Raw genomic sequence first — 13450 nt, forward strand, 5'->3', positions numbered from 1 at the left:
CAGAGAAAAGAGCAGAACCCAGAACTAAGGTCATGCAGTATATTTTGCCACCCTGTCTTGTTAGTAATATTTAAGGTGCCACTGGTAAAACCAGTTCAGAGTGTGATACTGTTTGTGAAAAAGGTGTTGCAGCTAGAATTACTGAACCTTTCCACTTTTCCTCATTCCTTCTTTTTTAGGCATAGGTTGTTTCTTGATTTGAAGGTACAGTAGGGTTTATCTTGAAGTGGATAGAAGAATGCTGTGTATTGACTGACCAAATGCTTCATTCGTTTGGACTGCATGATTTCAAAATCTTAATGTTATCAAGGATATTCTTGTGTAATAGAAGGTTGCTTGAATGAATTGTAGTTTACCTAAATGATCTATATTTTATACAGAGGACATCTTTGTACATGTCTGATACTAAAATTAGTGTCACCAGGTAATAAAGATTGAACAGTTGGTACAGTAAGATAACAAAAAATGTAAGCAGTGTTAAGTAATGCATATGTGGGTGGTGTTATAAAGATTCTTCACTCTCACATGGTATTTGATAATTAAAACTTAGATTTGTGATGAGTCAGATAGCAAAGAAGTGTGAGAAGTCCTAAGTACTAGTTTTATGTATTACTTTTATGTAAATTTTGAAGTAACCTCTCTTGATGGTTGCAGCCATAACCCTGCTTTGCTTTGCATGAGGAGTGATCATAGTTTAATTGGTTTTGAACTGTCTATTCTTGAAAATGACTTTTAACTGCAAACCTTGCATATCAGTGTGACATCCTATTGTTTTCTGCAGGAGACAATGGTGTAATGCTGCAGTAATTTGACAGTGGATGTCATAGCAGTTCATTCTGCAAGTTGTGATGGTGTGACTTAGGTTATTGGTGTTAGTCTGAGTTTTAAAATGCATTGCTACGACTGTGTTTTTGTTGTCTGGTGCAGCTGTCTAAGTTGGGGATGACCTGGTTTTCGTTAATTGCCTGATCGTGGAGTGTTCATTGTGTAGTTTTTAGATGACACTGACTGAGCAGTCAAAAGCCTTTCTCATGGGTATTGTGTAAGGAGTCTCTACCTCAAGACTCAGCCAATGTATAGGCTTAAAGGCTAGTGTGTGGCATGTTACCATTACATAGTTACCCATAAGGGAAGGAGCACACACGCATTTATGTGGTATGGAGATGCAGGCATGCATGTGAGAATATGCTACCTGCTATGTTCAATTTTATGTGTGGTGCTTCCTGAACTTATAGAGGTGTAAGAAAATTAAAGAAGGTAAATCCTCACTTATTATGTTTATGATAACCAGATATGTTTTGTCATCTTCTTGCCTACGGCAATTCCAGACTTCTTACAGTACAAGCAGAAAAGGTGTGCTAGCCCTTGGCACCTTGCTCATTTTCTTAGGTCCAACCCTTTGACACTTTAAATGCTAGAGGCCTTTATACTGCTGTGCACACAAGTGCATGTTCTGTTAATGTTGCAAGCAAAGTTTAAATTGGATCTAGTGTTTCTGATGCTATTTGTTTTGTGGATGTGAAATAGGTCCATCAGGGCTCTGTGAACATTCCACTTGTTGCATATGCCTGGTCAGGTACATGCTGAAGGGGGCATTGTACTCATTGATGAGTTTGATAAGGGCCGAGTAAAGTGGTGCCACAATTTCTTTGGATTTGGATACCATACCTTTGTTTATAAGTTGGGTTGTATAGAAATATTTTCCAGATTACTGTCTCTGCATGTTTCCAGATCCCTATCTACTGGGTCAACTCTAGGGATGTCTTATCAATGGAGTAACTATTATCTGTATGGCTTTATCCCCAGAGGTACTGTATTGCACTTCTTTGCATTGATTTTTAATCCATAGCTTTGTTGTCCGTCATTTGTCTGTGTTGGACCCCCTTGCAGGATGTTACTATTGTGAGAGAATTCTATATTAGCTCCTCATTTGCAGTTGTCTGCAAACCTGGTGAGCCACAGGCCCTTGGCATTATCTTTGATGTCCAAGAAGTAGATGCGAAACAGGAGTGGGTCCAGCACTGAGCCTTGAGGTACTCCTCTGATGACCAGCTTCTCAGTGGAGGTCATCTCACCAGTCCTGACTTCTTGGATCCTGTTTGTGAGCCAGCTGGCAAAGCTGTGAGTAATGTAGGGATTTATGCCTAGTTTGCTGAGCTTGTTAATGAACGTTGAGTGGGGTGTTGTATTAAATGCCTTAGCCAGGTCTGGATAGGTAATATGCACCGCTTTCCCCTCATCCATTGCCTCGGTCACCTTCTCAACAAAGTCTACCAGGTTAAGTAGGCATGACCTTCCTTTGACAAAACCAAACTGGGATGGGTCCAATGTCCATAGGTTGCCAATGTCTTTGTTGATCATTTCCATGGCTTTGCATATTAGAATACTCAGACTAATGGTTCTGTAGTTTCTAGTGCCAGTTGATGGCCTACCGTTGTGAAGAGGGGATGACTATTGTCGTCCTCCATTCAACGTTTCCATATTACATCAGTGCAGTGGCTAGCTTTGTGCAAAAAGTCTGTTACCTTGCAGGAAGCTGCTTCTGTTGTGTGTCATTGGTATGGTGATATAGATAATTGGTGGCTTATGAGCAAAGCTGAACTGCTTGTAAGCTGATTAGAAGGACAGAACTGTAGATGCGATGCATCTTGGGTGAAGGTGTTAACAGTTCATTATAAAGTATACTGCACATAAAGGGATGTAATTCTTTTTGTATGTGTCGGGGACAAGTCTGTGGTATGCAATACGTTAAAATTATTTTGTTCACTTATGTCTAACCATTAAAACTTATTCTTGTAGGTGTCTCATTCAACAGTGTTTACACCCAGATTTGGAGAGTCCTTTTACATCTGGCTGCAGACCCCTTCCCTGAAGTTTCTGACCTGGCAATGAAAGTGCTGAACAACATTGCATACAAGGTACTGCCCTAATGTAGAACTCTGTTACATAGCCTTCTGAGTAAAGGTGTAGTTTTCAAAGACATTTACTTTAAGTTCACAAAACATAACAAAATATATATAACATAAATGGAAGTCTAGTGGAATTTTTTTTTTGTATAGTTGTAAATCATGTTTCTGTTTTTTGCAGCTGTTTACTATTTTGTCTGACTTATGTTTTAATTTCAACTTTAGGAATTTGTTTGCATATTCCTTTTTGCCTTTTGCTTTAAATTTTTCGACATCATCATGTTACCTTTTTTTTTTTTTTTTGGATTCCTGAAAAAAATTCCACTTTGAATTTCTCAGACTATTTTAGCCCTACAACAGTTTTTGTATCTTTACTTAATAGCATAAGCTTTGGTTTGATTTGCATTCCAGGCACATGAAATATGTCATCAGTGACAGTTCTACCATGAGACTTCATTTTTATTTTGGTACTCTGAGGAAAGGGTTAAGCATTGTTTTCCTTGGTTATTTTTAAATTACAAATAAAGACAAGAACAGAGCTAGTTTTTCTTATGTTGATAACTTTTTACTGAAACATATTGCCACTTAATTTGCCAAAACCTTTAGTCATTGATAACATTTGCTCTGACTTCATAAATGTGTTCATACATTTTGCCTAACAAAATAGGTATCTTTTTTTTTTTAATGAGATAACACCATAATAATAAAAACCCTGTGAAATCAGGAGTTTAATAAATGACTTTGGTTCAAAGATGTGTAGCCCTGGGAGATTCTTTTGAGGAGCTGAAAAAGAAAAAAAGAATTGGCAATCATTGGAATCCTTTTTTTCACTAAGAGAAAAGACATTTTGTCAAAAGTCTCCGTCCACAAGCAATTGGAAGGGCATGTCCATTTCTTGTGAGACAAGAGCTTTCTGTTCCAGTTCTCCCCCTTAAAGTATTCCTTCATTGTAAGGGAGACTAGATCCCAGCCTTTCTTTTCCCTTCCCTGGGATGAAATATTTCATCCTGTTACACCCCCCCAATTTGCAGTGACAGTAAAATTCAGAAAGTGCATTTAGCTGCATAGTCTTATTGTCTAATCACTACTTCCTGCCATCTGTGATGTCATCGTATGCGGAAGGCTGTGACAGTCTGTTTTTTTTCCCTCTAATGACTTATTCTTCATACTGAGATGTGTCAAAGGTTCTGGAGTATCAAAGCAGCCATGGATGACTTTAACAAAATGTTAACCATGTTCTGACTGGCAAAGGCCTCTCTCACTCTTCTTGTCCAGGTTATGTGATGCATCATCCTGTTTGTTGTCTACAGACTAAGTTCCCTGTTAAGGTGATAGATTTGATTAACTGTTCAGACTCATTTAGTGGTGTTTCAGGATGCCATTCTGAAATTGTTGTTTAGGATTGCAAGTAATGAAAGAAGCACTTCAACAAATGTGGTTTATGGCCGAAAAAGTGTTTCTGCTTCCGAGTAAAAATAAATTGAAAGTTATTTTTGCCAAAGAGATTTTCATTTTTATGTTTACAGTCACTTGCGACTTTCACTTTGTCCAGAGCAACTGAAAAGCAGCAAAAATCTTGTTTCATATAACACTTACCTTCTTGAGAATAATAAAAATATATTGCAAAGCATAAATTGGAGTAATAAAAAGATGAATGGCTAATTAATGGTTAGTTTTTTGCCAAACTGTTAATTTAAAATTTGGCAATTGCTTAACTAATTTATCTATGCTAATCCAAAATAATTAAAGCTGTTAGCCAAAATTACGTAAGCACCTCCTGCCTGCTCATGAATATTCATGCAATAAACACTACTCAGTAGGTTTTCTCTTCTGCAGTTAGATGCAGTCTTTTAAACTTTATTTTGTAAAGGCAGGAAAACTGACTTTTCTTGCAAAAGGTGTTTACATATATAAAGATGCATGCAAATATGTCTTTCAAAAGAAAGGGTTGTTTCATGCCTTTAAAGATGATCTTTAAAGACAGCTAATACACCTTTAAGTGAGGCTAAAAGTTAATGTTTTCTGAAAGCATGCAAACTGTTTTTGAGATCTGGGAAAGAAATGAAGATTTAAAAAAAATGGGCAGTAATTGGTGTAAGTAGGAATACAGGCTGTAACATGCGTTTTAGCATGGATAACCTTAATTGTAGGTTTGGTAATGCCTGTGGTTGTAGCTGTCAATTTGGAACAATTGCTCCCATCAAAAAAGTTAAATTTCATTATTTGAAGATGAGCATTGTTTTGTGTGTTTGTTTTAAGTTAATAGATTATATGGGGCATTCAGGTTTTTTTTTCTGTTTGAGGGTTTTCATTAGAACAAAAGGTCTTGCAAAATGTGACTTGTGTTCAAATGGAGATGACAAGAAAGTACTGTATAAGGGATCAACCTGACAAACAGTTGGGTCTATGTAGTTCAAAAGCTGGAAACATGCATTTAAAAAGGTGTCATATGTATAATAGATGGGAATAATAATTTCTTATCACAATGGCTGCACTAAGTATATTATTTTGGAATGTGAATGACTTCACAGATGTAGACAAAAACGTAAAAGTATTGAATTATATTAAGAAATTCAGACTGCAAATAGCAGTGTTGCAAGAGACACATATTGAAAGAAGTGAGCATGTGAATTTGATAAATTAAGGATTCCATGATGGATATTTAGTAGAATATTGGGGACAAAGGAAACGGAGACTGCTTATACTAATGAGCTCCAGTAGTGATAGAAGAGACAAAAAAGATAATGGAAAATGTTTGGTAGTAAGGGGCCACTGGCAAGGGATGAGGATTGCACTGTCATATGTTCTTCGTGTTTCACTGTTGCAGTCATTACATTTGGGTAATCTTCTGGTAGGTTGCCCTCAGTCGGCCTGAATAACAAAGTCTTGGGTCCTGCGTCGGTTGCTGTCCCTTCTTCCATGACGTCAGGTTGTCAGGGGTATAAAACATGCAACCGATGCCATCTTCCTCGGTCTTTCTTGCTGCGTGGTGCCTGAAGCAGAAGCAGTTCGCAAGTGCCGGTCGGCCGACTCCTGAAATTTTCGTTTTCAAGATTCAGAACTGAAGTCCTCAATCTAAAGCTAAGTACCCCGTTGGGGGAAACTTTTTCTTGCTCCTTACCAATGTCAGTAAAAGTTAATAATTGTATTACTTGTGGGAAGCAAATACCTCATAAGGATTTTCATTTGTACTGTATTCCTTGCCTAGGCCCTGACCACAACGTGCTTTGCTGTCGGTTTTGTGCTAAATTTAACCAACACACTATTAAGCGTCAGTATATTTTTGCATCTAAATATTATGGCTCAAGATTTAACTATCCAGAAATGTCGTACGGTTAGCAATCCGACAACTGGAATTCACAAAAAGTGCAAAGAAAAAGACAGAGACAGACTGTCGAGGTCCAGAACAGACGATGAAGCTTCTCCTAAGCCAGTTGCCAGTACTCAGTGAGACGCTACTTTTTATTTGCAGGTCTCTTCTGAGACCCATTCAGAGTCCGGTATGCCATGAGACGCTTCAAGTATTGAATCCACAGATGTCTCTCCCTTAGATGGGTCCATAGCCGCTGAGCAGGCACCAGCTTCTGAGGGTGTTTTCAGGCCTAAAGATTTGTATATTAAAACAACGCCATCCTCAAAAACAAGGCCAACACTAACTTCTGTGTCTAAAAAACTGACGCATGGGCCACGTGCTCAGGACCCTATGCCTAAAAAACAAATGATCAAAATGGCTGAGGATTTAATTACCTTGATCAGGGGTTCCCAACCCCCTCCTGCTAAGATGCCTAGGCAAGGCACTGATTATGAATCTTCAGATCAGGTTTCCATTTCTTCTGATTCCTCTTCTGATCAGGGATTATCTATACCACCTTATGAGAGGACTCTGATGCAGAAGAATCCATCCCTTCTGCTTCTCCTCCTGAGGATTTTTCTTTTGGAGAAACTTTGTATACCTTAAGGGAACATTTTCATTGGGAGAGTCAGGATTTTTCAGAATCCAAAAAGAGGTTTAGGGATTTCCTCCTTCTTCCTCAGCATAGGCCTTTGGCTATACCTCCTGTTCTAGACATTGTTGATGATGTTTTCTCAGAATCCAGCATGGCTTCTGATTCCCTGCCTCCGGCTCCTAGTAAGCCAGACAGATATTACAGGGTTCCTGACTCCCACAAATTACTTTTTAAAACCTCTACTGCTGACCCTGACACAATTTCTCAAGGTTCCAAGGGTGTTAAGGCTTCTACTGCTAAAAATCCTACCCCTTCTGATAGAGACTCCAGGGCACTGGATAGATGGGGTAAGAAGGTTTACACGTCTGCAACCCTGGCAATCAGGGCTTTAAACTGTCAATTTCATATGCTTAAATATCCGCAGCATGTCATGGGCTTACTTAAACAGAAAATGATGTTGATTTCCGACTGTGTGGAAAATAGAGTTACAGGATTTATTGCATTCAGCTGAGCAAGTTGGAAAGCATACTTTGCAATGTGGTTTTGATTCCTTGGAGGCCACTTGCAGGGCCACTGTAACTGGATCTGTGATAAGAAGCCTTGCTTGGCTCAAGGAGCAAAATCTGCCTGATCATGTTAAAGCAAAATTGTCGGATGCTCCTTAACAACAGGACAGTCTATTTGGTAATAAGGCAGAAGAAGTTTTGAAAAAGATGGAAGACAAAGCTAAATCTATGCAAACTGTAAAAGATTTCTTACAAGTTCAGCCACCCAGGTTCAGTAGGCACTCTCCTGCTAAGAATTGGTCCTTTCCAGTACCCACCAGAGCCTCTCAGGTCAAACCCAGGCACTCCAAAGGCTCCAGGTTTCAGTCACAAGGAACTTACAGAACAAAACAATGGGGTGCCTCCACCTCCAAATCTGGAAGTAGCAAGGCACCCCCTACTGTAAACAGTCTCAATGACTTTCCTCTGTCATTTCCAAGCACTTATCTTTTGGCAGCCCCTTTGGGGGGAAAACTAGCACTTCATGCACAAACGTCACATCTAATTACCCAGGACAAGTGGGTTTTAAATATTGTATCCCAGGGATACAGATTTAATTTCCACCTGTTGCCAATTCCAAACGGATGGCCAGATCTGCCTCCAAATCAGTGGGCAGAGGCCCAGAAACAAGTTATGTCCCTCATGGATATGGGGGCTATTCAACCAGTACCAGAAAAGGAAAAAGGACAAGGCTTTTACTCAAGACTTTTCCTGGTACCCAGAAAAGACAAATCATGGCGTCCAATTCTGGACTTATCCATTCTAAATACTTTCCTGGACATTCCAAAATTCAAGATGCTGACTGTACAACAGTTACTGCCTATGCTAGGCAAGGATGCCTGGTTGGTAACTCTAGACTTAAAAGAGGCTTACCTGCATATCCCAATCAGGGAATCTTGCAGAAGATACCTCCGCTTCAAAGCAGGCTATTTGCGTTACCAGTTCTCTGCACTGCCCTTTGGCTTATCTACTGCACCCAGGGTCTTCACAGAGTGCCTGGCACCAGTAATTGCATTTTGCAGACAAAAAAACATTCAAATTTATCCTTATCTGGACGATTGTCTTATTCAGGCAGAAAACAAGGACACTCTTCTACAGCATCTGGTGTTTGTAAAAAGGCTTCTAACTTGCCTAGGGTACACCATAAACGAAAAGAAATCACAACTGGTACCCTCTCAAAAAATTACATTCCTGGGTGCAAGCTTGAATGCAACTGCCCAGATGGCGTACCTCACGCCAGAAAAACAAATCCAATTGATGACTTACTTCAAACAAGTGGCCACAAAAACCCAGTTATCTGCAAGGCAAATTCTGCAGGCCTTGGGGTTCATGGCTTCCTGCATTCTTCTAATTCCATATGCAAGACTACATATGAGGAAACTTCAGTGGTACCTAAAAGTTTATGGAGTCAACATTGTCACAGGCTGGAATCAATAATTCCTATCACTCCTTGCCTGCAGCAAGAGTTCCTATGGTGGGCAGAGGCCTGTCACCAAAACAAGGGACTGTCATTCAGCCCCCTGCCACCCAAACCCTCACAACAGATGCATCAGACTATGCTTGAGGGGGGGGGGCGCATCTGGCAGGGAGATGCATTCAGGGCGAATGGAACCCTAATCAAATGCATCTGCATATCAACCAGAAAGATATGCTAGCTGTACAGAATGCTCTGACAGCTTTCAAGGACCTTCTTCATCCAGGACAACTAATGATAAAGAAGGACAACACCACAGTCATGTGGTACATAAACAAGGAGGGGGGTACCCATTTCTACCCCCTTTGCAGACTAACCATGGCCTTGTGGAACACAGCCTTGTCTTACCAAATACATCTACAAGCTCAATTCCTGCCAGGAAAGCAAAATACTCTGGCAGACGAACTAAGCAGAAACCTTATGGACCCACACGAATGGAAACTGGATCAGCAAATCTTCTGCATGTTGACACGCAAATGGGGGAGCCCAGACATAGATCTTTTTGCCTCACCCCAAAACTATCAGTTGGACCCATTCTACACAAGAATCCATCTCTATCAAAACTATCAGTTGGACACATTCTGCACAAGAATCCATCACAAAAAAGCTTGGGAAGGGGATGCTCTATCGTACAGCTGGAAAAACCTATCAGTCTATGCTTTTCCTCTTCTATGTCTGCTCTCCAAGGTATTACTAAAAGTCAGACAGGAAAAAACAAAAATGATTTTGATTGCTCCAGACTGGCCTCACCAACACTGGTATCCACTCCTACGCAATATGTCACACCTTCCTCTGTGGTACCTGCCTCAGACACCTTATCTACTGTCTCAGCAGAACTTTAAAATTCTACACACTCCGCTCCAAACTCTGAATCTTGCAGCATGGCTAATCAACTAACTTCACCAGATACATCTCTCAACAAACCTGTGATGGATGTAATTTTGGAGGCTAGAAGGCCTAGCACTAGAAAATCTTATGCTGATAAATGGAAAAGATTATGTGCCTGGAATCAGGCACAAGGAATAAGCACAGAAATGCCCAATATCCCTCAGATTCTGCAATATTTAACTGAGATGCTTCACATGGGCCTATCTTTCTCCTCCATAAAAATCCACGCCTCCCCTCTTTTCTCATCCCATGCTAAAGCAGTATCTCAGAGGGGCCAAAAATTTAAGACCTCCCAGGAGAGCACCAACTCCTGCATGGGACCTCAATTTTGTGTTGGAAAAGCTCACCCTGCCTTTTTTTGAGCCAGCTGCAACTGTAGACATAAAATTTCTCTCTTGGAAGACAGCTTTTCTTTTAGCAGTCACTTCAGCTAGAAGGATCTCAGAACTACAAGCTGTCATGGCAGTGGAGCCTTTTATTATTTTGTACCCGGACAGGCTAACACTCAGGACCAATCCATCCTTTATGCCTAAAGTGGTATACAGTGTGGCTCTTAATCAGACCATTCATCTGCCATCTTTTTTCCCATTTCCACAGAACAAGGGGGAGTGGATTCTACATTCATTGGATGTACACAGACAACTAAGATTCTACTTGAACAGGACAAAATCTCTAAGAAAATCTGAGCAACTACTGGTGGCATTTGCTGCAGGGTCAGAGGGAAAGGCTATCTCAAAGCAGACAATTTCAAAATGGATAAGCCATTGTATTCATTTCTGCTACATGCATCATGATAAACCTGTCCCCAAGGGGGCCAGATCCCATTCCATCAGGGCTGCATCTACTTCTGCAGCCTTTCTCAGAGGAGTTCTTACCAGAGACATTCTAGAAGTATCTACCTGGAGCTCAGTTCACACGTTCACCAAGCATTACCATTTACCTCTCTTCTCTAAATCCAGAGCAGGCTTTGCCACTGCTGTCCTGCAGGGCCTTATAGCTGCTCCTAATGCTGTATAATTCCAACCATAGCTTTGGGATTCTACCCAAATGTAATGACTGCAACAGTGAAACACGAAGAACATAGTACAGTTGTGTATACTTACCATAAATGTAGATGTTCAAGTGTATTCACTGTTGCAGTCCTGGTTACCAACCCGCCAGCCCCCTACTTTTCTCTTTTTATATCTCTTCTTTCTGTTACTATGCTCAAAAGCCTTTTTGTTGTATTTGCTTTTATTTGGAGGTAAATATTTTTGTGTTCTAATTTATATATATATATATATATATATATATATATATATATATATATATATATATATATATATATATATATATATATATATATTGCTCCCCATTTGAGGGGCACCTGACATCTGGGGCAGGAAAAACTGAGGAAAATGGAGTCGGCTGCATGTTTTATACTCCTGGTGACCTGACGTCATGGAAGAAGGGACAGCAACTGACGCAGGACCCAAGACTTTGTTATTCAGGCCGACTGAGGGCAACCTGCCAGCAGATTACCCAAATGTAATGACTGCAACAGTGATTACACTCTAACATCTACATTTATGGTAAGTGTACACAACTGTACTGTAATTATATTCCACCTAAAACTGCTATTATGCAGTTTAAAAACATTTTTGGGAGAAATTATCAGTTTTTAGCAGGGAATATTACTTATGGGGGGCTGGAATTTGATTTGCAACAGTGAGAATGTATGCGGGGGGACTCGTAAGGGAACATATAACAAAGAAGTCGGATTTCTGAAGAAATGTATGAAAATATTTGGTATGGAAGCCATGAATTCAGTAGTATAAACTCTTGAGAGAATTCACGTATTATTCCCCAAGGTACAGTAACTAGGGTAGACTAGTCAGAAAGTATATTTTACAGGAACACATGCATTTAATTGTAAGCTTTGAGAAGCAACCAATAACGATTTCAGATCCTTTGCCAAAAAACATCTTCAGTAAAAATGCAGGGTGCTGAAGTAAAACCGAGACACTGGCACTTCTCCATCTTCTTGTTAAAAAGAGAGGAATTTCATGAACAGGCAGAGGAAATTGAGAGGTATTTTGAAAGATAGAAATTTCTTATTTCTTCATTAGTTATAGCTAGTGCATGGGATAAAATTAAACTGAAGTTTAAAAATAGAGTTGAAATGCAAGAAAAATAAATATGGTTAAGAAATAAGAATTGTTTAGAGGGGCTTATGTTTTTTGAAGTATTGCAAAATAAGGGGAATCTCAGTGAACAAAAAGAGGTACAACTGCAAAGTGCTAAAGAGAAAATAAGAGTATCTGGATAATATGCATGAGTTTAGAAAGAGTGTTGCTATGTAGCTGTTTTTGATAACTTCAGAATGCAAAAACCTTTATTACAATGACTTAGGCAACAGAAAGTAGAACGGGTTGTTGTTAGACTTAGGGAGCTTATAACAGTAAAAATAGCAATAGATCATGTAGCAGTATTAGAGATATTTTGCAAATTTTATAAAAATTTATGTAAAACAGAGAAATGTGGAAATCAAGGAAGACCACAAATGCAGATATTTATGGAAGGCTTAAGTATGCCAAAGATAGAGGGAGATGAAGCTTAACATTTAAGAAGAGAAAGTCTCCAAGAATTGATGGTACTCCTGTGTTTGGAAACTGGGAGAAAAGAAAGTGATAAAGATCTGGAAGAAGTTGTTTAATAGGATTTTAAAATGAGGGCAAGCACCAGCATCCTGGAAGAAAGCTGTGATGGCTACAATACCTAAAGACAATTAAGACCCATCAGACCCATCTTCATATTTGTCCATTTCAGTGTTAAACCATGAATGCAAAGTGTTTGTGTCTATAATAGTTAAGAAATGGGAAAGGCATTGCCAAAATTGATAGATATGGATCAGTTTGGTTTTGTGGAGAGAGGCAAACATTGACATCAGTAGAACAGTGATGATCCAGAGGGAAGCAGAATGTAAGAAAATACTGCTGCTGTTGGTGGTTCTTGATGCAGAGAAAGCATTTGACAGAGGAAGCTGGGATTTAATGAATGGGGCAATGGAAACATTTGCATTTTCTGATACAATAATAAGGTTAATTAGGAGGATATATGAAGGATCGGAGGTAAAAACTGAAGTGTGAGGGTTACTGCCTGAAGTTGTGTCTGAACAAAGGAACCAGGAAGGGGTGTCCTTTTTTCCTTTGTTATTTGAGTTATTTGGTTTAGAGTCATTGACAATTAAAAAAGTGACTCAGAAATTCAAGACTATAATTGGTAAAGTAATCAAGAAAAGTTTGCTTTATTTGCAGAAGATATTATGCTGTACCTGATAAAACCAGAAAAGGACATATTTGTGTTGAAAAACATTCTGAGAGAGTTTCAGGTCTTTTCAGGACATAAAATTAATGAAGATAACAGAAAGGCTATAGCTGTAAACTATGTACCCACACATTAAATGTTTCAGCAATACCCATATTCATGGAGACTCAATAAAATGAAGTAGTTAGGGCTGTGTATTAAAAAAAAGGATTCTGTTAATGGCAACTAAGAATAAGTGGGAGGGGACTAAGCAAAAGATAATATAAAAACTGAGAAACTGGAAGCTCTTATTTTTGGATATGGATAGCAAGATGCAACCAGTGAAAATGTTTTAACCCCTTTAGTTTTATGTACAGGTAAGGCATATTTTCATCAATCAGAGAA

The 13450-nt window shown here is 39.2% G+C and overlaps 1 protein-coding gene across 1 annotated transcript in view; it reads left to right on the plus strand.

Moving 5' to 3' along the window:
• RPTOR (regulatory associated protein of MTOR complex 1) overlaps window positions 1-13450 on the plus strand; it is a 5042670-nt gene that overhangs the window by 3625904 nt on the left and 1403316 nt on the right. Inside the window, exon 21 of the mRNA XM_044068087.1 lies at window positions 2800-2918. Coding sequence (XP_043924022.1) covers window positions 2800-2918 — 119 coding nt within the window. The remainder of the gene's footprint in view (window positions 1-2799; window positions 2919-13450) is intronic.

The sequence above is a fragment of the Protopterus annectens genome, chromosome 4.part0, assembly GCF_019279795.1.
Source record: "Protopterus annectens isolate FY-2018-M chromosome 4.part0, PAN1.0, whole genome shotgun sequence".
Taxonomy (NCBI): domain Eukaryota; kingdom Metazoa; phylum Chordata; order Ceratodontiformes; family Protopteridae; genus Protopterus; species Protopterus annectens.